We start from the raw sequence: 25375 nt of genomic DNA on the forward strand, positions 1-25375 counted from the left end.
GAAAGTAAGGTTTTTTTTCAAACTTGTTTTGTCTTATATTTTTTTTCCTCTTCTTCTGCCCACGCCCCCACCCCCCCCTCTAGGTGGCTTGGGTCACAAGATCTGGTAAAACAGATCTGGCTGAACCAATTGCTGTACGTCCCACAAGTGAAACAGGTAGACCTCTTTTCATGCAGTTTGGCTGTAAAGAAAACAGTTACAGGTATAGTGTAGCTGATAGACAACAGTACCTTTTGAAAAGGTATTTTTTAGAATGTGTTTTCTGTAACTCCTTATCAAAATTTCCTAAATTTGCTGCTGCTTGTAGCAATGTCACAACACTATACATTCCCTTAAATCGACTTTTCTAGGAAATGTGCACTCTAGGAATTTTTCCATTAATATTCTGAAGACTGACTTGCTTTGACTGAAAAACACTTTTGGTTGTTTGTTTTATGTTGTTTATAAGAAAATTTCTTCATCTCATAATTCACTTCAGTTTTGCATGTACTTTGACTATACCTGTGAAAATAGCTTTTACTAAAATTTCCGCTGAGTAATTTAAATAAACATTTTAAGACCTAAGGCTGGATGAGTTTTGAATTGAATCAGGTATGGTATAGCATCCTGAAATCTCGAGGTCAGTGGGTTTCTATTTGTGAACCTAGATGTATTTACATACTCTAAGCCAGTGACTCAAACATAGTGTCATTAGATATTAGGCTTTGGATTGTACTTTGACCAGCAGCAAGCACGCTATTTTGCAGAGACATAGGGTGAAGCGAAAGTACTCTGTTCAGTGAAAATATCATGTGTTAAGACAAAAAATGTGTTTTAAAGAGAATGAAACATAAAAGCATAGTTCTCACAGCAGAGAATGTTAAGCTTGTATGTAGCAAAAAGAAAGGTTTGGCATAAACTGGCAATATCGTGCAGAAACCCAAAGCTGCTTTCTTTTTACAGTCATGTATCCTGCCTATGCAAAGTGGGTGCAGTCACACAGGGATCTTCCTATCAAGCTTAATCAGTGGTGCAATGTTGTGGTATGTCTGTACACTATTTCTGAGTAACTGTTGTATCATAAGTGCAGCGTAGGACAACTATTCTATATGGACATGGCATGATGATACTGATCACAGCACATATTTCGTGGCAAAAGTATAGACGTGGTTTACGTGATTTGTTTTTCTCACTGTTTTTTATAAAACATACTTTATCAATATATATTGTTTAGGTAGAAATCTGTGAATAGTTGACTTTTTATCTTTATTCAGAGTTTTGTAATATTTATTTATAAACATTATTTTTAATAATAATTTGACACTGTAGTGTTAATTATGGTGTTCCATTTTTTATTTCCTCCCATTCAGCGTTGGGAGTTCAAACATCCCCAACCTTTCCTTCGCACTCGTGAGTTCCTTTGGCAAGAGGGTCACACAGCATTTGCAACATATGAAGAGGCAGCAGAGGAGGTAAAAAGCAAATGTGCTGGTGCTTTTGCTTTCAGAAAGTTACCTTACTCCATAGCAACACAAACAAATCTTTTTAATATGACCTCGTAGAAATCTGTCTCCTTGTCTTTCGGAGCCCTCATAAAAAAATGCCAAGTGTACTAGAACCCATTTTTTTCTCAGATGTAACCCATGTCTGAGGCTTTAGTCTCCTCAGACAATATGGGGAGTTTGAAGAGTGTGATTTATAAAGATGCTTTCCTTAAAAATTATTTTCCTTAAAAATCTAAATAATGTGTTCACATGTTAACCGCTAGAAATTTTGATACTTCCTTTGCCCAAAAGACAGATGTTTCACTGAGTATCATGCCATATCTTTATTTATTTAGCAGATGTTCAGACTTTTAGGTGGAAACTAGAAGTCAGTATAACCATTGGACTGGCATTTCTGCAGTGACTCTTCTTGTTTTCTGTCATGGTTTATAGTTGTTGCTATTTGATTGGTAGAAAATAACAGCCAAAGTTTAAGGCAATTGAAGAAATCTTATTTTTTAGTCACAATCATGAGAAAGTGTTAAATTTTTAAGATTTTAGATTCTGGCATATAAAAACATTTCATGATTTAGCAAATGCAAAATATTGAGTAATACTTAAAACAGTATGTTCATCATAGGTGATGCAGATACTTGATCTGTATGCTCAAGTGTATGAAGAACTCCTAGCAATACCTGTTGTGAAAGGACGGAAGACAGAGAAGGAGAAATTTGCTGGGGGTGATTATACAACCACTGTAGAGGCATTTATATCTGCCAGTGGAAGAGCTATCCAGGTATTTATCTATTAGAAGAATATTTTTTTCAGTAGAGTGAGATGAAAGCCTTAAACTGATGCTTGATAGACTTAACTTTCAATTGAGTAGAATTTTCTGTGTGCAACTATTTCAGGGAGCAACGTCACATCATCTAGGGCAGAATTTCTCAAAGATGTTTGAAATTGTATTTGAAGATCCCAAGAAACCAGGAGAAAAACAGTTTGCTTATCAGAATTCCTGGGGCCTTACAACTCGAACTATTGGTGTAATGACAATGATTCATGGAGATAACATGGGATTGGTGCTCCCACCTCGAGTAGCCTGTGTTCAGGTGTGTAAAAATGCCTTAAACTACCATTTTGTTTCCTTTTCTGTCTTGGAATTCATGAGCATTTCATATCAGGCACCTGGAGGACTTAGGATAGGAGCTGTCTAATTACAGAGTGTGCTGTATAAAGTTAATACAAATCATTAGGGTACTTGTTGTGGACAAGCTCCCTTTAATAGTCCATCCACTTAAAATAATTTTATCTGTATCATTTGGATGAAAAGGGAAATGTGTCCTTTACTTCTGAGAACTTGAAAGTAACTACTGGGATATAGGGCCACAATATTGTTTTTAATTTTTTATAAAAACTAGGAGCTAATTTTTTTATAACGTAAAGTACATGTCACGTTATATTACAGGTTGTAATTATTCCCTGTGGTATCACAAATTCCCTTTCTGAAGAGGACAAAGAGGCTTTATTGAAGAAATGTAATGAATATCGTAATAGGCTGCTTAGTTTTAATATCCGTGTACGGGCTGATTTAAGAGACAATTATTCACCTGGTTGGAAGTTCAACCACTGGGAACTTAAGGTACGTTTCTTTTGAGGCTTATATGTGGGGGGTAGGTATGAGGCATGTTATCTGTGCCTTGTATTCTGAAGGCAAGTGTTTTCTCTAAATGAAGAATTGCTGCCTGATAATCAGTGATCAGTTTCATTAATAAATGAAGAAAAGTTGTTTTCTGAGACTTGCTCTGTTTGCTAGATTTGCACCTCATTAGTGATTTTTGAACTTCCAAGACTCCACTTTATATACCTAGAAAATGAAATTAAAAGTATGATTACTTGCATGTTTAGAAATTTGTACTAATGGTTAAGTGTCTCCAGGGTCACAACAGTGTCTTCTTTTCACACAGTGGAACAGAAAAGATAAACCTATACAGCGTCAACAAAGAAAGGAGAATTTTTTTTTTTGTTTCAAAATTACCATGTTCCCCTCATAGAATCATAGAATGGTTTGGGTTGGAAGGGACCTTAAAGATCATCTAGTTCCAACCCCCCTATAGTAGTTGAGAGGAACAATTCTGCTTCATCAAATATAAGAGGCTTCTGTAACACAAAAATAGTTAGCAGAATGAAACAATGGTAATTAGAAATTGAATAATGTATTGAGTGATGTTGTGGGATCATGTATTTGTTCTGAATTTGAAATCCTCTTCAATATGTTAATCTTCAATGTAAGATGACAGAAGCTCCCTGAGTAGTTGGAAGTTCCCATTGTGTCCAAGTTCTCTTCCCTTTCTGTAACCTTATATTTTTTTTAAATGGAGCTCTAATACCATGAATCCATGTTGGGAGACTTTAAAAATAAAATTAGGTTTATCAAGGAGGCACAGAATGGGGCAAACTTGATGTTTTTTATAAAATCTACTAATGTGTCAAGCATAATATGTAAACTTCAGGCTAATTGCAAGCAAAGTGCACTTGTTTTTTTGAGTACCGATAAGGAATTTCATGGGGTAAAAACCACAAGGGTACTGGAGTAAGAAGTACAAGAATGAGCTGGAGAGTATTTTGCCTTATGTGCTTTTCAGCTTAGCAGACTTCTGATGTTACCTCCAAAATGAGCCAAGTCATTGGTACTTGTTTTTATAGTGTCTGGTATTAGTTCCATTGTTTTTTCTTAGAAAGTTTTCTTATGTGTCCATTAGGCATCCTTCTTTCACAGGAAAGTACTATTACAATTAGAAATACTAGATATTTTCTGCCTAGTTTTAATTATGGAGACAGCTTTTTTGTATCTCATAAACTAGAATGTTCCATTTAAATTGCTTTTTAATAACAGTTTTGAATAGCTTTTTATTTAGCTTTGCAGTAGGAGTAGATATTTTGCCCTTCAGACAGATTTTACTATATTATTCATCTTTTTAGCATAAATAAGGGGGGCGGGTGTAGGGAATCATTTGGAAGCTTTGAACTTCAAGAGATTCCAGAGCACAAAATGCGTAGGAAGCTTGGGTAAATGTCTTTGATTCTCTCGTTCACCTGTTGAACACTGTAGAGTGTTTTTAGCTTTTAAGCTTACTGATTAGATTTCCCGTGGAGGGCAACCACCCACCAAAATGCATTTGCACTTACTCTCTTCATTTCTCATGAAAGAATGTGTACAGCTTGGGACACAGGCTAGCAGGATGTAGGGAAAATAAGTTAGACTCAGTAGACTCTTAACTGACTAGTAAAATGGAAACTTTTTGTCTGATAGTGTATGGGAGATGAGAAATTACATGGTTCTCATCACCAAAGTTTATGAAGCATAAAATAAAGGAACTGTCTGTTTGTAGTCAAGTATTCTATGCAATTAATCTTGATATTTGGGTTATATTTAACAGAACTTTTGCTATTCGCTGTTCATACAGCTGAAAGCGTTCTGTGCAAACAGAATTAAAAGTATTATTGGATGAACTAGGACATTAAAATGACTGTAGAAGTCTTAATCATTCAGACTTTTAAAATCTGATTTGCACTATCTGGGATATCTATCTTAGTGTAGTTTCAGTTGTGCTTTAACTGTCTTAGTATTACTTGTATATTGGCACAGATGCAGTCTCCAAGCTGGAGCAAGGTATAATGCACAAGTGAAGAGAGTATGGATGGGAAAGATGCATAAAAGCAGTGGAATATATGCTGATTTTTTTTTCCAAGAAACTTAAATGTGTAAAGTGATTCCATATTAAGACTGGGCTTTAGACCAAAAAAAAGGAGAGAGAGAGAGAGAGAGAGAAAATGAACTCTTCTGAGAATGACTATTCATCGTAACTTCTAACTTTTTTTAATTAAGGGTGTTCCGGTCAGGGTTGAAGTGGGACCACGAGACATGAAGAGCCAACAGTTTGTAGCTGTTAGAAGAGACACAGGACAGAAGATGACCTTTCCTGAATATGAAGCTGAGGACAGACTGAAGCAGATTTTGGAGGAGATCCATGCTAACCTCTACAACAGGTAAGTTGAGAGGTACAGTAAATGGCTGTGCTAATTACAGATGCACTTTACCTGTCGGAAGAATTTCTCACATTATTGGTTCATCTGTGGAGAGAGACAGGTTAGGCCCATCTTTCTGTTTTGACATTTCATTTTTCTGCCTCTGAAACTTGTTCACATACAATGATAGAAGTTTTCTATTGCGCTTATGAAACAGAATGTGAAAGGTTGTGAACTTATTTTAAAAAATACTTCCGTGAAGTCATGTGAAGTATTAATAAACAAATACACCATAAATAGTTCATGGGATAATAATTCACAGGATTCATTCCTTTAAAGGTGCTTTTGGTAGGGAATTTTGAAAGATACAAAGTTGTCCAAGAAATTTCAGTAGTTGAAGTTCTATGTTCAGAAGTGTATTTTAAGACCCTATATCCTATTGATTTTCACAGGATTGTTTTCTTATAAGCAATCAAATTATTTTGGAACTGTTATTTGCACTTACTGCATGTGCCAAAATCACTTGCATGTCTGTCACTGCAAGCTGTTGTTCGTAAGTACAATGAGAAAGAACCGGGTGCTGATCCAGCACTGTGGCAGATGAGTTTCTATCTACAGCTGGTCAATGTTGAACTGACATGCTCAGTGTGAATTAACAGTGTGAAATGTGCAGCAACCTGGAGAACAGCCCATTGGCAATTAATCAAAATTTTATCTCTTTGAGGGCAGAAGTGGTAGAAAGACATAATCTGATTAGGAAGATTCAAATGAATATATAGCTTCTATTGTAACTTCTTGTTTTGACTGACTCTGAAAACTTAGTTCATTTGGCCAGTAAGGTTATGTGCATAAATTTGCCCTGACCAGATTTTTTTTTTTTTGCTTTTCTTAGAGCTTCTGAGGACCTAAAAAGTCATATGGTTGTGGCCAATACTATGGAGGACTTTCAAAAAGAGCTTGATTCAGGAAAGGTAAGGAAATTTATTTCATTGTATGCTGGTAAGTGCCTTCACACACGTTCTGTCCTGTACAAATAATCGGGGGCTAGAAATTTTAAAGCTTATATACAAATACTGTTGTGGGTTTTATGGAATTCTCCTTTCACAAGCAGATGAAGACTCTCCTGTAGAGCTGCACAAAAAAAAAAATTCGCTTTCCCAGACTTTGTGATACCTGTTGCTTTTTTTGCTAAAATACCATAGTTACTAAATACGGTGTTTCAGGCTACCACCATTCAAAATTTAGTCTTATGCCAGAGGGGACAGTCTGTCTTGAAGTGACTTACAATGCTGCAGTTTGGTAATTTGCATTTGGAGTGTTATATTTTTATCAGAAAGTGCTTTTCAGAGAGATTAATTTAAATATTTTATTCAGATTAAGATAAACTTACTGGCATTCTAATGCAAACAGTGAAAAACACTTGTCAAATCTCGTAATAGAGTCCAAGTAAGAGTTTAAAGTACATGCTATTTACGTCAAAGAGTTTTTGCGTTTATGACCTGAGTAGAAGCCATTGGGTTCACTGAGAATTACTGCAAGTGAGAAACTCCTTGTGTTGACAGTAAGAATAACCCATAATGTGGATGACTGAGCTCTACTGCTCTAGAGATCTGTGAAAAATTTAAAGTTCTGGGAAAGTATTTCAAGTTTAGATGAGAGATTAAGTCTTCAGTAGAGAATTGAGCTGCTGCTTCTTTTTCAGAGATCTACTGACAGAAGTTCTTAACCCTGAAATTTTGTCACAAACCTCAGCTTGTGAAATTGCTCATGTATTGTTCAAGTAGTAGGATCCCCATGATCAATCATTAAGGCTGTGTATTTTATAAAGAGAAATCAGGGTTTTCTGTGTACTGATTAGATCTACTCTGAAAACTTCAAAATTTCTGACGGAAAATGCACAAGTGCCAAGAATTAATAGTACTTTTGTTAACTTCAAGAATAGTTTTAAGTTATTCTTGGTTAGGCTTGACCTTCCCTCACACTCTTTTCTTACATTTCTATTATGCTTAAATTCAATTTGTAACAAGATTTAACGGAATAATTATGAACTTCAGGAGAGGGACTGATTTAGCATGCTTATGAAGTTGAGGATATAGGGTTTTTAGACATTTTGTGCATAGGTGCTATCATAGTAGAACTGCCTTATTTTCCTCTACAAAACTAAATACAATTGTGAAATATTCTGTTTCCAAACAGCTTTGGGCTCATCCTACTGACTGCAAAGTATCATTTCCTTGGTGCAAGTGTCTAAAGCATCTGATGATTCTGGTGGTAGATTTAAAAACGAAAGATGTTTAGTCTTTGCTTAACAAATAATTGTGCTTAGCATAGATATTCAGTCAGTACTACTGCTCTCATGTATTGTGATTTCAAGATGTGCCATCATGTATCTTTCACTGCTGAATGAAACAAGCACTCTGAAACTGTGCTTCACTATCTTCAAGACAAAGCAACAGTTGAGGAAGACATAAGCTCTTAAAAAAATCTTAAGAGATGCAGTAAAATTGTATGTAAAAATAAACTGAAATGAAGAGTCAAGCTCACTCCAAGAGCAGAAATGGAATGTGAACCTAATTCTATATTTTTACATGCACATAAATTATTATCCTATGAAATAAAATAGGAACTCCCTTTCTTCTCCTCCTACTGCAGAGGTTCCAAATGATACCCTCTGCCTGTGGAGAGGGTAAAATGCCTCGTCTTCAATGTCCAGCACTGACTGTTGTGTACAGCAAGATTCTAGAGAGGGCCAAGAGAATTAAACCATTTGTATTATGTTTAGAACTCTAATATAATCTAGTTTATAAAGTAGCAAAACTTGGAAATGTGACAAATATTTTTATATTCCAAGTTGGATACTTGCACCATTTTGGTACTTAGGTTATATAAGTTTATTATAATCGGCATATCTGAATTGAAAAAAAAGGACGTACGTCATTTTATGACTGTTTCGCTCTCTACCTATATATTTTGTATGGACAAAATTTTATAGCATATATATTCCGTAATTTCTTGAGATTACACTATGTTAGCACTGACTACCATCTAAGAAGAAAATTTGTAAACTGAAGTACTGCTTAGTTCCTGTTGCTGTTTTCCCCTTACTATAATTGCAGTGTAGACTATTAGCTCTTTAAAAATGCGGACTGCTTCTGTGTTAAGTTGCGTGCAAAGTTTAGTTGAAACTCTTAAGAATAATTGTACAGGTATTTAAACAAAGTTTCATTTAACTAACAAAATATTAATGCAGGAACAGTATAGTAGAGTGGTAATAGTTCATTTTTTTCAGTTGCAAGAAGGCGCAGCTATAAAGTGGTCTAATAAAGGTGTGTTCCAGTTCAAGGCAAATTGAGAATCGGCACTAAGAATGTAAATTTGGTGAAAGCAAGCCACAGACGAGCAAACCTTAATCACAGTTTGGATAGAATTAAAATAACTGTGAAGGCTGAATTTAGTGGCTGTTGTTGGCCTCAGCTGTTAGCATTACATGAGTGTTTAAATGTGTGTAGGGGGTGTCTTTTTAACAGTAATCCTACTTTTTAGTAGTAAACAGAATTTTCATGGTGGGAGTCCATTAAAAATAAAAAAAAAAAAAATCCATTTTACTGGTATAAGACTTGGAAAAAGAGATTTGCTTAGAATAGCTAAGAGTAGTACTGAGAAGAGTGTATGAGATTATAATTTCAACTTTACTTTCTCATTTTCTTCAGTTAACTGAAGGAAACAGCAGGAAAATAGGCACCAATTTCCCCTGGCCCCAAGAAAAATATGCTGTTGGCAATTCTATTTTCTTAAAATATGTGTATCCTTGTCTTGTTCAGAAAACATGAAAATTCATAGTAATGGAATTTAAATGGAAACTTCATTAAGAAAGCACTGTCTTGCACTATGTAAGCAAGCATTTGTTCTGCAGTTTGAAAGTTTCAAACTTTTCCTGAAAAACAGAGTATTTCAAGGAGAAAACAGTATTTGTACTTTCCACAGAAGGAAGATATATTGGGTTAAAAAAAAAAATCAGCACCCTGACTTGATTTAAATACTGCTTCGGGTTCGTGTAGGTTTTTCCATGCTGCACTGTGGAGGGACGACCGTGCTTATCTATTTCTCTGATGAGAAAGAGCTATTAAAATTTAAATTGTAGCAATCGGAACTTTTCCCACTTCGAGTGTATGTGAGATCTTAAGGTTTAGGAATCTTCCGGAGACAAGGATGATTTTTTTAGATGTATAACTGTTTTTTTCTTCCCTCTCCCTCCCTCCCCTCCCCTTCAGATTGTACAAATCCCTTTTTGTGGGGAAACTGAGTGCGAGGATTGGATCAAGAAGACTACTGCCAGGTAAAATATAACTGAACTGGAGAGTATCTACCCAGATCAAAATCAAAAATGATTTGAATAAAAAACAGGAATGTAAGGTGTCTCTGGGTATAACACTGATGGACAGTCCTCACCCTTGACTCTTGCTGCCCTGCATAATTCAATATATTTACTCCCTTAGTTCTGAAACTTTCAGACTAATTAGTGTGCTTTTGAGATTTTATGTATAATACGCTTTATTGCGCCTTTGTTTTTAAATAAAAGTATTTATTTATGAGTATGCTTTTATTTCAGGGATCAAGATCTTGAGCCTGGCGCCCCCTCCATGGGAGCAAAAAGTCTCTGCATACCTTTTCAGCCTCTCCGTGAACTACAGTGTGGAGCAAGATGTGTCTGCGGCAAAAACCCTGCCAAGTTTTACACCCTATTTGGTCGTAGTTACTAAATTACTAGTGAAAGCACCTTCTCCTTTATCTGTGAATTTAACTTTTTTTAATAAGACTGAAATAGCCCCCAGACTTAATCAGTTTTGCGACTTTTTAAATGATTCAAAAAGCAAAGCCATAAACCATAAACCCCCCCAAGTGTCAGTCTTAGGCTATCAGTAATTCCAGACTTTTCTGTAAACAACTCTAATAATAAACATGTATTGTGAGCTGTAACGTGCTTTGGCGGTTTTTTCTGTGTTGCTCGATGGGGAGGATAGGTATCCTTTGCTCATGTCTTTTTTCCGTTTTGGTGCATGTATTTTCTTGTACATTGAGAAAATGCCTGAAAGATTGGAGAGAATATCATAAACACCCTACAGTGCAGTTTAGTGTGCCGACATAAACTTTATAGATAAAATATCTGCTTTTACTTTTGCCTTCAAATGTTTCAGTTTTCAGTACACTCTTGCTGCTAACTTGTAGGCATGGTAAATGCTGCCCTTTTTGAAAGCTCCCTCTGGAGCCAGCTGTTTCATGGAGTATTTTTCATGACATCGTAAAACAAGTTTGAAAGGCTGTCTTAAATGCCACATTGTTAGCACGATGCAGGTGAATGCCATTTCTTGCAGCTATTTTGCAAAGCCCTATTTCTCTTATCTTATAAACTGGCATTTATAGGTGTGTCACAGTGATATTGCAATGAGTAATGCAAAGGCAATCTGAAGAGAAGTATTTTCAGTGCTAAAGATTTTAGGCTGTGGTTATATCTATAGCACATTTCATAAAACCCTTTTGCTTTTCCTGCACTTACTATGTGTTGCTTTAGCAGAGAAGGCTGGATGTTGCAGAGTTATGAAATTATTTTAAAAATAAAATTACTTCCACTCTGAGCATAGGATTGACTTTAAAAAAAAAAAGTGAGACAGTCCTGGCACAACATAACTTTTGGATGACACATGCTTAATTTGTTACTTTTTTCTCCTGCATGTTTGAAGACTATCTACATAAACCCCTTTCCCTGAAAAGAGTTGAGTGAAAACTTGGCAATTAAAAAGTTGGACCAGTAATATCCTCCCCAAACTCTTTCTGGAACAATACTACATGGGTGCCTGTTTCCAAAACCCTATTTTTTATGTAGCATCAATAGTCTAAAAGTCTTAAGCACACAGGAGACTTACAGTGCTATTCCCAGATCTTTACACTTCTTTGCTTTTCAAAAGTATGCAAAATGTTTGCTTTTGCCCAGCCTTCCTGGTCAAAATTTTGAATATTAAATTTGAACCTGTACCCTGTCCAGTTTAGGATTATGCACCTTGTGATAATATCCAAGTTTTTCACAGAAAAGTGCAAAAATGATTAAATATTTAAGATCGGCTTGCTCGGAGTGCTTGAGCACTTGGAAATTCTCTGTAATATTCCTTGGATGATGGTTAGTCCTGAAGGGTTTGCTTCAGTTGCATCTTAAAATCATCTGTCTTGCATTCATCTGCCTAGATACTTTCTCACTATGTAGACAAAGCCTCAGGAGCAGTAATGAGCAAAGGATTTGAGGAATGATGTGTCAGTGCATACATTCATCTTGCGTTTTCTGTTGACATACCGGAAGAGTGGCGCTAAGATCTTTCTATCCTGGTATGCTGTCTCTAACACTGACTGGAATTATACTTTGAGAAAAAGCATAAGTACTAATACCAGAGTGATGTTTTTCCAGCCTCAAATAATGGGTAACTAAGACTAGGCTTCAGAGGTATTGCCTACTGCAGCACTCTTGTGCTGGGGGAAGGGGAGAGGCAGTAACCAGGAACTTCAATGTCCTCAGGCGTAAGAGACAGGAGAGTGCCAAGTTTTGACAGAGCAAAACAGATTATTAAGTATAGATGAGCACTTTCAGCTTCCGTCGAAACACTCTACCACACTGGTATTTAAAAAAAAAAAAAAGAGATGAGAAAGCTGTTAATAAGACAGAACAAAGGCAAGACAAAACTAAATGCAGTCTCTAGCGCTGCTGCAAGCTTATCGGTTTGAACAAACAGCCAACCTTCAACCAGTTGACTGGATCAAATTCATGAGTAAACATGTTGACAACACTGTTCTTAGAAATTAGTTGCTCTTAACCTACAAATGGGTTTGTTTGAAGCCAGAGATAGCATGTTTCTTCCTGATCATAGTAGGGCTTGAAGTTTCTGAAATGTGGATGACTCGCCTGCAGATCTCTGTGTGATGATCTTCCACGGAGAGGCTAATGCCTGCCAGGGAGAGACACATCCACGTCAACTATCCTTTCCCCAGAAGCACAATCTGAGCTATCTGTAAAGCATTAGAGAAACATCTATACTCTTAATTATACCGGTATGAAAACTTTCAGACTCTTAGTAGATTGTGTCTGTTAGAAAGTAAGTATATGAATTAGAATAATACACTACAGTTGATTAAATGATACTACTTTGTGTTTGTAACAGAGCTGCAAATCTCTTAGTCTTCCTTCGTTCTTATAATTGTATACTGCTAAATTTGGGGTCAATAGCGTAGTAAGGTGGGATGTAGGGGAACTGCTTTAGCATGGTGCTGCTCCTTATTGACAAAATAGAGCATACTTGAGCATTTTAGCTCTGCTGCAAAAGGAATGCTTCATTTAGCTCGAGCTCCTGTTTTGGTAATTGAAATCTTGTGTAAGGCAGGACTTTTGAGATCTCTGAAGTTTGACCTTGGTCTGTTCCCATTGAAAGGAGAATAACTTGGAAAAAAATGTCTTACTTTTCATGCTCTATAGTTCAGATAATAAAATAATTAAGTAGTTGAACATTACTTTAATACAAGATGGAAGAAAGCACCATAGAAATAGCTAGAATAGAAGTAATAACACAGGTGGGAGATGATGATTAAATGTTGTAGTTAGTTCTTCTAATTCACCCTACTAGGGTTACTGGTGTTCTTAAAATGCGGGGGGAACCGTCAAGAGCTGCAGCTGCAGTGTAGCTGCAGGTAGACAAACGACCAAATGTTAAAAATTACATCTGTTGGCAGGCAAGACTTCTAACAAACTGGACTTTAAACATAAATATTTTGGCTGTTGAAACCCTGTGCACAAAAAAAATAAAGGAAAATTGGGGGTGGGTGTTTGAGTTTTTAACCTAAAGTTAATTCACCTTGGGAAGCCTAAGGCCAGCAGAGACAGTTGGTCAGCTCAGGTTATCAGTATTATTATCTTATCTCTCTATGGCTGTACTGCATGTAATTTCCTTCCGATTTATCTTGTAACTAACTGTGTCTATACATACGCAGATGAGCATTTCAAACAAAAACTGGATCATAAACTTTTCAAGGAAGGCACCTGGTCTTATCATCCATATTGTGTAGTGTGCTATTAGCAGCTAGATTTCCTTCACTGTGGTTTGAGAGGGTGCCTAAACTATGCGTACACTCAAGACCTCAACAGGTACTATGGGTGATAAAAAAAAAGTTACTGCTGCAGGTTCTTACTCTGTTCCAGAAATGGCACCAAGTACAAGCTAGGACTTCTGCAGCTGTTATTTCCACCTTAACTTCTGGTTGTGCTTTCCTCAAATCTCACTCTTCCTTGCAAACGTATGAGGATTACTTTGGGATTTTGAGATAGGCAGGGTTTTCTAAATGGGAAATAAACAATGTGCTTTGGGTTTATTGTTAAGGCTCAGCTTCCATGTCTACTGGCTGCGTATTTCGAAAATGGCCTTCAGCTTTGCTCTATTTCCATAAGCAATGTTAAAATGTGCCAAAAGTAGAAGCAGTTGAGAGCTCTAAGTTGCTAAAATGGAAGATCAATTCAGTTGTCTTTGAAACCTGCTCTATGGACAACATGTTCAACAACCCTCACAGGTGGTTCATGTTTACTGTGTTCTTAAAAATAATGTCCACCCAACATAGATTTCAAATGTCTTCTTCCACAGGTGTGTAGTAGTATTTTCTCAGTACTAAAGTTACTGGCAACGGAAATGGCTGAAACAGACATCAAAGGAGAGTTTTATGCAAAAGGAATGCCTTTTCTAACTGCTTAAAATTCTGAGCCACCTTCTTATGCTCTCCTGTCTAGGCCTTATTCAGCTTCTTTGGACAGTGCCATTGAGTAGAGTAGCAAGTGCTGGTGCTCCCAGTAGTCTCCCTTGGTTTATTGTTGTTTTTGTAAGGAAAAAAAAGCCTCCTGAGGGTGGAACCCCTATGGGACTGGAGCCTTCAGGCTGCCTTCACATGACAAATCTTGCTAAACTGCCCTTTAAACTGATTTATTGCTTTACTGCTTCCCATAAAATGACTCCCGCATGTGAGCAGCACTGACAGGTGAAGGACAGAATCGCAGGCAGCAAGTTGCTCCTCACACACTTCTGTCTTGCAGAACCTCAGAGTAAGGGGAAGAGAGCAAGAGAAATGGGCCGCTACTCGGGCAGGAGCAGCAGGCTCATCCTCATGTGCGTGGTGAGCCTTGTGCTTTTTGCTGTTGAGATCTCAGTAGCCTACGTTGGCAATTCTCTTTCCTTAGCTTCAGATGCCTTTGCTGTTCTCTCTCACTTGATCTCCATGATCATCGGTTTGGTCGGTGTTAGGTTCAGTCGCATCAGATGGCACAAGTCTAGCACTTTTGGCTTCAGCCGGGCAGATGTGGTGGGAGCTTTTGGCAACTCTGTTTTTGCCACCGCTCTGATGTTTAGCATCTTCGTTGAAGCAATCAAGAGGTTTATCAATCCTCAGAAAACTGAGAAAGCCCTGCTCGTCCTTGCCATTGGGATTGTAGGTCTGTTCTTCAATGTTTTCAACTACGTTATCTTCATGGACTGCTGTTATTGTCGTGCACCCCAAAGAGACACCGAAACAGGTAAATAACCTAATGCGGTTGCTCAATGTTCCCAGCCCTCTACGCTTCTGCTTAATGACTTTTCTAGAGACTATTTACTGCTTCTCTGAGATGGGCGAGGAAAATGTCGTCGTTTTCTTCATTCTTTTGTTAGCAAGGGTAATGGGTTTTATGCCTGAATCCATATATGTTTCCTGCTTATTCTGCAAGCCAGCTATCACCACGTGTGTTTCTCAGTAAATAATGTTTAAGTAAGTAGTGTATGCATTGACTTTCTAAAGAGTACAATGATCTACAAGAGAAATTTTATCCCTACTCCACTGGCTGACCAAACAGGCTAAGGTGTACTACCACCCGAAGGAGATACTTATTAGGAAATACTTAATCCTGAAATACCAGTCATCCACAACCAGTAGCTCTCCATGCTTTATAATTCCGTAATTTTTGTCTAGGACATGGTTATCTTTTGAGAGGTGTTCACAGTTTGTACAAGACAAAAGAACAAGTAAGGGCAAAAGGAGAGTCTCAGCCTTACTTGGTTTGGGAGTAAGAGACAGTTTTTTGAGAATATTTGAATGCTGACTGAAAAACCTGGGAATACAGAGCTGAAGTATTCTTTGCTGATGTTTGTTAACCTGTGCTTTAGAGAGAAGCAGGGGAGAAACAGTGATACTCTGCTATGTAAATCTTTTGCAGGAGGTTCTGTTGAGTGCACAGAGGTTTAGCCTTTCAGTTTATTTTTCTTAGCACAGGACTTTTAAATTTCTACATTTGGGAGGAGGAGTGGGCGCTGGTTTTAGAATCCTGCAGAAAAGATCGCACTGTATTTGACATAAGATACCTGCGTGTTCTCTCTCTCTCTCTGTACATATATACACACTTACAAACATATTTCTTAAAAATAGAAATATTTCAGTTGGGATAGGAAACAGACATTTGCAAAGCATTAACTGGACAGCCTGGGGGGAAAGCTGAGGGAGCGCATAAAATAAAGCAGCTGCTGTTATGTACTTCTCTAGGTGAGGTAAGGTAAGTTTTATATTTGACTTTCAGGCTGGACAGGGCTTTGGAGATAGAAATTAAAAGTTTGTTAGTTTACATTTCTGTGTTTAATGTGTTTTCTGTAGGACTTAAAGTGGAAAATATTTCTGTTCATTATTGAAGCTACCTCCAGACAATATTAAAGCTTTAACTTCACTGGTGTATAACACTAAAACCAGATGCACAACTTATTTTACTGCCTGCCTGTTTAGATACCCAAGTGTTTAAAATTTGAGCTGCTCTTAGACTAAAGTTGTGGTGGTACGTAACTGGCAGGGAGACTTAATGGGCTTTTATGTCAGGAACGGTCAGCAATTCCTGACAAAGTCTTAGTCTCTGTTTGTGACGGCTTCTTGGTTTCATCATAGCAGAAAATTGTGCCTCTGCTGAAGTCAGGGAGGAGGAACACATCAGCACTTAAAACCAAAGGTGGAGAGTGTCAGGCAATTAGGGAATTAACTTAAATTAATGGCAGCTGTGTAGGTAAATGCCATTTTCACTGAATTTCCAGGATCCTAACAACTCTCTGGGACAACACAGCCATCCCTCTCCTTTTGATAGACTCACATCCAAATACCTGGCAACTCCGCTTTGCTTTCAACTGAATTTCAGTTACATATCCCAGGCATTAATTTTGTACCATCCCATAACCACAGTGGTAGGTTTGTCAGTGGTTTTGCCTCTCTATTTCTGGTACAGTGAATCTTCTCTGCTTGCAGTAATGCCTGCAAGCAAGACAATGCCATTTTATACTGTAGAGGGAATGTTCCTTTCTTCTGGACTTGATTTTATAATCCCCACCTAGGTAAAATTTCACATGTATTTCCTCTAATTCTCTCTATGTTCAACCTGAATGGGATTTGTATTACATTTCTTTTAAAAGAAATGTTATTCCCCAAATAGCTGTACTCTGAAAAGTATACTTATATGCTTTATGTATGTTTTATGTATATATTAAAAAACATGAAAAAAGAGGGATTCCATCTCTCTCTTGTCACCCTGTGTATGAGGAAAAGATACTCTTTCCTGGAGGCGGTAGTCAAGGGAAATTTTCTAGTGCGTCAGCTCCGCTAGCAGAAAGTCAAGTGGATGGACACGGCCTCTGAATCCTGTTGGTGCAATCCAGTGGTCCACAGGCAATACCCTCGGTGACACCTGAGCAATCTCCTGACATCAGTGACAAATCCCTGGAGGGTGAAGGTTTGTAGAGTAGCCCTCTACCACTTAGGCTTTCTGGGGAAGTGGGAATGCCTTCAAATCTGTTTCCCAGGTAGGGAATGGATTTAAACAGCCCTCTCCTCTCTTTGCATTGCTTTGAAAAACACAAAGCAAAAAATAAAGAGAGTGGTTCAGTCATCTAGTGCTGTATTGTGGGTGCTGAGCGCAGTGGGAACATCTAAATCCTCTGAAGCAAATTCTTCCATGTGTATTAGTGCCACAATTAATCGCAACAGCCAACAGTTCATCTCATTCCTCTGTTGCATGGTCTAATATCAGGGATGGAAAAATTCGCTTGTGGGTTTCCTGGGTGTTGCTGACAGCAGGGACAGAGGGAGCCGTGCCTACAACAAGCGTTGCTGGCCAGGTCTGAGATCCAGTTGACACAGAGGGTGGTGTTCACAGGTGCCAACTCTGTCCTTTTCGCTTGTTCTACTCCTGTGCTCCTCATTTAGCTCATTGCAACCTCCACACCTCAGGTTCTCATCTTAGTACAAATGTTCTTTTTGAGCAAGTATAAATGTTTTTTTCCAAGTTGCCATCCCTGCTTACCCAGGCAGACCCAATTTCTCTCCTCCACCCATCAGCTGGGTTTGTTTTGCTTCTCACCCCTTACTCTTCTGTCCCTCCCCCTTCTCTTTTTTTTCTGGTTCTTGCTACCCTTTTGCTCTGTGTCCGACTCCCTAAGTCTTCATCTACTGCTTCCCCCCTTTGCCTCTCTCTCTCTCTAGATCGTTCAAATTCCCGTCTGTCCCTTCTGACAGCTGTGAGCACCCATCTCCTCCCACCAGGATACATTAAGGTCTCTCTGCCCTGTAGGTCCATCTTTGCACTTGATTCAGGCAGTCTTGCTCCCCACACTACGTTAGCACTAAGAGGAGAGGTCAGCAAGAGTACGGGGAGGACGTGCCCCTATTCTTTCTTTTGATGCTGGCCCAGAGCAGCTCTTACAGGTATAAAATATTTCTACTCTCTAAAGGAGCTGCTATATAGAGGTACTCGGGCCAGCTGGGCTGTCCATAGCAGTGTGGAGGGCAGCACAGACTAGTTATTGCTTTGACTTAAAATCCAGGAAATACTTGTTAAAACATAGAAATATTAAAGCTTCCCTAAGAAACTCTTGCCAGAAGTTAACATTCGCAAAATACTTTTCTTACTGTTGCTGTTGGAAATGACAGAGTTTTCTGACAATTTTTAGATCTTGTATCTTATGCAGAAAGTTTTGGCACAAAAATGAAGAATATGGAAAAGTAATAAGCAGTTAAAAGAAAAAAAAATCAGACTCTTCTAATAAATACCAGACAACTTTAATACTGGCCATACCCTTTATGGTCAGTAATAAAAATACACAAAAAGCAGAAGCCTGTTTTACTAAACACAGAGATCAGCTTACTCTTGTTTGTGTAGTTCAGTGTAATTGTCTCTTCTACTCATTTATATACAAACTGTTTGGGGGACCACAGTTTGAAAAGCAACACGTTAGTCTGATTATAGTAATTCTCTGTTGTTTGTCTTGAGAAAATGAATAAAGATTTAACATGGAGAAAACATTTGTCCTGTCGTCTTGTGATCCACACAGGGAAGTGGGAGGGAAGTAGGAAATGAAGAAGATGCCCAACCCATCTGATATGGAGCCACCCATAAAATGGCTGGGGCTGTGAGAAACAGCTCTGTTCTTCTCACGAAAGACCTCATAGTCTTCACACAGTTCATAACTCATTAAATAAAACACGTTCTGTGTTAGCAGCCAAGTGGCTTGCTTTTATATTCTGGTAGGTGCAATTCAGTAAGCGTGTACGTGAGGTTTTTATGTGATAACACAGTCGGGTCTTGATTCTCCTATCTCACCGTGCACCAGCAGCCTGCCTCTCAGATAAGAGGTAGCATGTAAGCTAGCAGTCACGTAAGTGGAAAACATACCTTCTTTCTCCTCCGGGACCTTATGCAGAGTGAGTTTGTTTATTCTGAGGCTTGCTGGGAGGCATATGTCTTTTTCCAGGCTTTTGTAAGTTGGAAAGAGTTGGGGGTATATGTCTGTGAATGAAGTGAGATGAGGAGAGGTACTAGCTTTAACTGGCTGGGTGACTTGGGAAGGCTGTGTTGCTATAATACTCTGAATGCAATTTTTGCATCTGTTGTTGCAAACATACTGATGCCAGGGGAAGTGAGAACATTTATAGGCCAAAATAAGTGGATAAATGGCTGCTTGACCCATATCTTAATGCCATAGACATTCCCAGGCGAGACCTGGTGAGAAGTGTTCAGGTATTGAAAAGCAATTGTGTTTTTAGCACTCTTAGATTCAACAGACCCAATAATCTATACTGCAGGAGATGAAAGTGCTCTGGGGATTAGAGATCCAGAACAGAGGATTTCAGTTTCTTAGGCTGTCAGTGTGAAGAATTTCATGATCACTTAATTCACCTGCATTTAAGAAGGGAAAAATGAGTTCCCTGGTCTGAAGAGGTTTCTCTCTCAAATGTACTGCTGAAAAGGTGCCAGACTGTGCCACTCCAATGGCTTGGAGACCTTTTCAAGGAATGTGAAGGAACCCTGCATGTAACACCTGTAACAGCAAACCTCTGGCTTACTCTGCTTTTCACACCTGAAAAGCCTAAAAGCTTTTCCTCAAGATCAGCATTACTACCTCTATTTTACCTCTCTTCTGAGTATATCTTCACCAGGTTGATACTATTTTTCCCCAAAAGCACCAAACCTTCAGTCAACACTTCATGCCAATTCATCCCCTGACTGCATTCGTAGACAGATGCTTGTCGAATGTGCAGCACCGGAGTTTACCAACAGACAGTTGCTTCATTCACACAGTACATCTTCATCCTCGTGGATTTATGCTCCCTGTGTAGTGCACTGTGGCATCCAACTCCTAAACACTTGCCAACATAGTATGTATAAATGAAGGGATGTACGCCTTATGCATTTATTTCCATAAATCCTGGAGGTGCTAGTGTGTTGGCATGCAGGTAACCAAAGCCTACTCTAACCAAATATTTAGATTTTTTAGCTTTGGTTTCTACAGCATTACTGGACATAGTCCTCTCAAATGGAACAAAAAGGCCAAGAGAAGCTCTCAAAGTAATTTTAAGTGTTTATCAGATACCTAAGACTGAACACATCTTTTCTGAAGGTCTTCTGTAGTTTAATAGTGTGCCAAATAATCCTCACCAAATTCTTCCAAAGCTTTTCTGAGCAACTATCCCAAAGGTAACCATATCTGTGTTAATTTATATTAGTTGAAACTCTAATCCAGAGTCTTTAAGAAAGACCAGACAGATGGGAAAAAACTGTGAAAGTTTACTTAGCAACATGCTTCACTAAATTTCTTCAGATGTTTTGAATGCTTTGATCTCTTAAAAGAAACTTCAGAAGATACTCTGAAGGAGAGACATTTTACTTTCCCCCAATCGTTTTCAATGAGAAAATTTTGCTTCAAAACAAGTAAAAGCACATGTTTTAGGGCTACTTTTTGGCCAGAAGGGAAAGTGCGGAATGAAAATTTTAAGTCTGTAAGTAAAGCAAGCAAAGCATCCCTGAGTGGTTTATGCAACAGCATAAAGATAGGATCAAAACTTCTGAACCTAGATGCCAACAGTACTAGTTCCACTGAACTTTGGGTAACTGCATTTACTCTCAACCTTGAACCAATTTCATAGTATAGGCATAGACAGACTGTCTGGATTACATCACAGTATCTGTGGTGAGCTGTAAGGAAATAAAAGGACTGTAAGATAACTGAGTTCAAAGTCATAAACAGTTTCAATACAATGGGGTATCTTAAGGCTGACATGTTATATACGTTAACTGCAATTGTTTTATTTGGACGACTGTTCTGCAGGGAGTTTGCTACAGGCACAGGTTTGGTATCAGCTTCAGTCTAGAAATGCTACTGGGATAGAAAATGAGGTTTTTGCAGTAGGACTCAATGTATTTCACAATGATGAAATCAGTGAGTGGCTTTCTCCTCTTCATGTTCTTTGCAACACGCTGTGCTACCTCCAGGTAGGAAAAGGTTATATGGATGTGTATATATATATACACACATATATATGAGAAACTTAACAGAACTATACTTTTTAAAAAGTGAATTATCAAGTAGTTGAAATACTCAGGGAAGCGCTATCCGGGTGCTAGAGCACATACTGACTGGATATGTCTTAAAGTATGTAAAAAGTTTCTTTCCAACCAAAACGGTTCTATGATTTTCTGCTAGGTATTAAGAGCAGGGAACGGTGGTTTGTGACTAACAGACTGAACAACCATCTTAAACCAGAAAAAAATCTAATAAAAAAGAAGACATTCCAGGGAGGGAAACAAATAATCCCACAGTAGGTCCATCATTTCAGATTGACTTACCAGTGTATTCAAGCCCTCTTTGGAAAGGCATGAAAAATCCATTCTCCGTGTCCAGCCAGCCTATGGTCACTCCCTGGGACACTTTCAGGACTGTCCTGAAGAGTCACAGCTGCAATTAAAAAAGTCAGGGACCTTCACCGCTGCACTCTGCTGAGGATGCTGATAAAACTTTCACCCAGATAGCTGAATCTGGGCTTTTAACTTTTAGGCTTCTGCTCCCTGGATTGAAGCAAACATAATGAACTGATTTCCCAGCTCTTCCACCCTTCAGCGTATGCCAAGAAATCCCATCTTCCTCTTGCAGGTATCGTCCTGAGCAGAATGAGAGTGAGATATAAATAAAATGAGCAAACAACAAGGAACAAACCACCTGCAAACAGAATACTCTCATACTAAACACCTTCCACAACAAGGTCCGTTGGTCGGTGTTTATTTTTTGATTCATTATTTTGTGGTCAAATTTATCTGTGGCAGAAGCCAACCATGTTGTTTCAATTTAGATTTGCTATGAATTTGGCCCAGCATTCCTAATTTAAAGAAACAAGCTTCACAAGCTTCACGAGAGCCTTTAGGGCTGTCACCAGGTCTTGTTGGAATGAAGCTTAAAGGTGCACTCTAACCCACCCATCGCATTTCGGGCTCTTACAGCTGGGGATGCTGCCTTTAAATGTAATGTGCCAAGGGTCAGCCTCAGCTTTTTAGTGCAAACATAATATTTCCCCCCCACAGTCTTAAAGAGGCATGACTCCTTTATCACGTACAGTGATGTGTGGGCGTTTGTTTCTTTCATTCTCTGGTTTCTTCCAGGTCATTCTTGAAATATGTTTTGTAAATCATTTTCATGATGGGTTGAAAAGTAATCATGCCAGGACTTTGATAAGCAGGATAAAGAGTGATCTCTCTTAATTATAGTGTTCATAATTAGTTCTTTATTTTCTTTTTTTTTTTTTACTATCCAAATACTATAGCACCACAAGGCTATGAGTGATCTTATTTTCATAGAATCATAGAATCATAGAATGGTTTGGGTTGGAAGGGACCTTAAAGATCATCTAGTTCCAACCCCCCTGCCACAGCCAGGGACACCTTTCCACTAGACCAGGTTGCTCAAAGCCCCATCCAACCTGGCCTTAAACACTGCCAGGGAGGGGGCATCCACAACTTCTCTGGGCAACCTGTTCTAGTGTCTCACCACCCTCACAGATTCTTCATTCAGCAGTGGATGAAAATTACCGTTGTTACTGCTGTTACATATTCCATAATAATACAGAGATACCCTATTTTCAAAGGCTGGTAATGGCTTCTCTGCAAGGAAGAACTAAGCAGATTTTAACCCATCACCTTGAAAATGGATAACTTAAGGAGGGTGTGACAGAAGTCTGCAAAACCAAGAGTGGCATAGGGAAGGTCAGTAGTTGTTGAGCGTTTGTTGTGTCCTCTGATACAAGAACAAGGATATATTAAACAAAACTAGCGGGATCAGGTTCAAAACAAAGAGAAAGAGGTGATTATTCACATTGTGGTAGAAGATGTGTGGAGCTTGTTGCCACGAAATGTTGATGTCTGCATCAGTGAGTGAAAGGCTGGACATGGAAGTACACGGAAGAGAAATACATTGAGGGCTACTAAATACAGATATCTAGCTCAGAAACTCACTTAAGCTGAAAATACTTGAAGGATGGGAGAGTATTATGGGAAAGTATCATCTATACTTACCCTGCTCTTACTGTTACCTAAGCATCCCCTTATGGCCACAGGTGGGGATAGACTGTTGGCTAGAAGGTCTGACTGCCAATGGCTAAGTGTTAAAAATTGGTCTGTTGAGAATTTTAAAAAGTTGGTACACAGAACTCTTGAAGCTTACAGGAGTGCTTTGCATCTTTGGCATTCAGAAGGAAAGTTGTCTTATTTGTAATAATTTTACCAGTTCATTAGAATTTTACCAATTCCTGCTCCTGATTAGGATGAGGAAACTGCAAGAACAGCTTTTCTAGCAGTATTGTAGCTGAAACTAAAGTTGGCAAATAATTCAGAAAACAAAGGTGTTGGACAACATTTCTGAACCTCCTAAGAAGGACTTGTTCAACTCAGCATAGTTAGAAACAGAGAGACTGGGATATTTAGGTTGATTGTTTTGTTTAATAGTACGTAGCTTGCTCAGGCAATCGCACTACTGGATGAATAAGTGGAACTGTAACATTATGTTGTTGACTGTCTGCAGTCAGTGTAAAACACACCAGGATGCTAAGCACGCTGCAAAACAATCAGAAACACGGTTCCTTTCTAAAAGGATTTGAGATCCAACGTTCTGATACTGCAGGTGGGTCGGTGCAAGCAGAACAGTAATGCCCTCAAGGGGGAAGAGCTTGAGTGAAAACCCTGGTGACGGGGTTGGTGCCTCCTACATGCAGGGTTAAGACTTTCTTTTGGACTATGTGGAAGAAGATCAAGGTGCAAAAGAGCTACGGCAATAACACACATTTTATTCTGAAGATTGAGCTAAATTAAATATTCTTGTTATTGAAAGCGATGACTTACTGAACAAGAGTGATTAGTGTAGTTTTGTTCAGATGACAGTTCTAGGAGTTGTTTGGCTTGAAGTGATAGTGGTACCTGGATGAAGAGGGCCAGGGAGGCTTGTTTGTATAGTGGGGTGGGCAAAAGCTTGGATTTCCAAAAGGCTTTCTAAGCAGCCATAGTGAGAAGGGAAAGGCCCTTGTGCGGATAAATAACTGGTCAGAAGACGAGAAACAGAAAGCAGGAGAGAATGATCAGTTCCACAAAAGTGTTTTTTAAATGTTCAGAAGACAAAAGTGAATCAAACGTGAGGCAGTACTGGGAAAGGGGGAAAGGAGATAGTTGGGATCTTTGCTGTGCCTCTGTACGAATCTGTAGCTGACCTGTATTTTGAAGGCTGTGTAGGTTTGGTTCCCCCCTCTCCAAAAGATGTAGATGGAAACTGGAAATAGTTCAGAGAGGGACCTCTGGTCTAGCCCATCACAGACGTTGCTCTGTTCCTATGTCAGTGTGTGGCTTTCAGACTGACACTGTATCGTGAGAAGCAGATTGAGATGCCTGAGCTTGACAGGCAGAAGAAGGAGGAATCAGTGGATCAGCAGACACAGCTTCAGAGCTGAGGTTCTGAACACATACTGCTTCTGACTTCCGTGAGTCATCTGTAATTGTGCTCCATGTCAGAGAACTTAGTCACAGCCTTATGTGCTGAAAATAATATTTTTAGCACTATATCTTCAAAATAAGTGTGATATTTTTATGTTTTTGAAGTGAGATCAGGGCTATGACACCTTATTTTTTTTCAAAGAGAATTAATGTATATTTTGCACAGGAGGATTAATGGTGTTCCAGCTACTGTATTATACATAGTCCTAAAGTAAGAACTTCTGGAAAGTCTTTTCAGTTCTATGCAGTTCCAACGAGCTGTGCTTAGGCGAATTTTATTTTTTATTGTAAGTGAAGTGCCAGAGGCAGAATTTTCTATCATTAATTATAGTAAAGAAGGTATAGTCTGTCATTTTAAAGTTTATATCTAATAGAACAGTTAACTTCCTATAACTCTTGCATATTATTCTTTTTGTTCTATGTCACACTGCTTTTTATTTGGCACAAGAGTTTAAAATCTTTCATCTTATGTTGGTAGATGTAATTACAGAGCTAAAATGTGTCTTGA

At 38.4% G+C, this 25375-nt stretch overlaps 1 protein-coding gene across 3 annotated transcripts in view; it reads left to right on the top strand.

The window, feature by feature from the left end:
• The window catches only part of EPRS1 (glutamyl-prolyl-tRNA synthetase 1), a 40730-nt gene extending 30264 nt beyond the window's left edge, over positions 1-10466 (top strand). For all 3 annotated transcript variants that reach the window (XM_068403161.1, XM_068403171.1, XM_068403180.1), the window contains 10 exons: positions 84-156; positions 943-1022; positions 1350-1451; positions 2104-2259; positions 2375-2572; positions 2929-3102; positions 5350-5510; positions 6382-6460; positions 9761-9825; positions 10099-10466. In XM_068403161.1, coding sequence (XP_068259262.1) covers positions 84-156; positions 943-1022; positions 1350-1451; positions 2104-2259; positions 2375-2572; positions 2929-3102; positions 5350-5510; positions 6382-6460; positions 9761-9825; positions 10099-10249 — 1239 coding nt within the window. In that variant the 3' untranslated portion in view covers positions 10250-10466. The remainder of the gene's footprint in view (positions 1-83; positions 157-942; positions 1023-1349; positions 1452-2103; positions 2260-2374; positions 2573-2928; positions 3103-5349; positions 5511-6381; positions 6461-9760; positions 9826-10098) is intronic.
• Positions 10467-25375: the final 14909 nt, after the last annotated feature.

Source organism: Nyctibius grandis, chromosome 1, assembly GCF_013368605.1.
Source record: "Nyctibius grandis isolate bNycGra1 chromosome 1, bNycGra1.pri, whole genome shotgun sequence".
In the NCBI taxonomy this organism is placed as follows: Eukaryota; Metazoa; Chordata; class Aves; order Nyctibiiformes; family Nyctibiidae; genus Nyctibius; species Nyctibius grandis.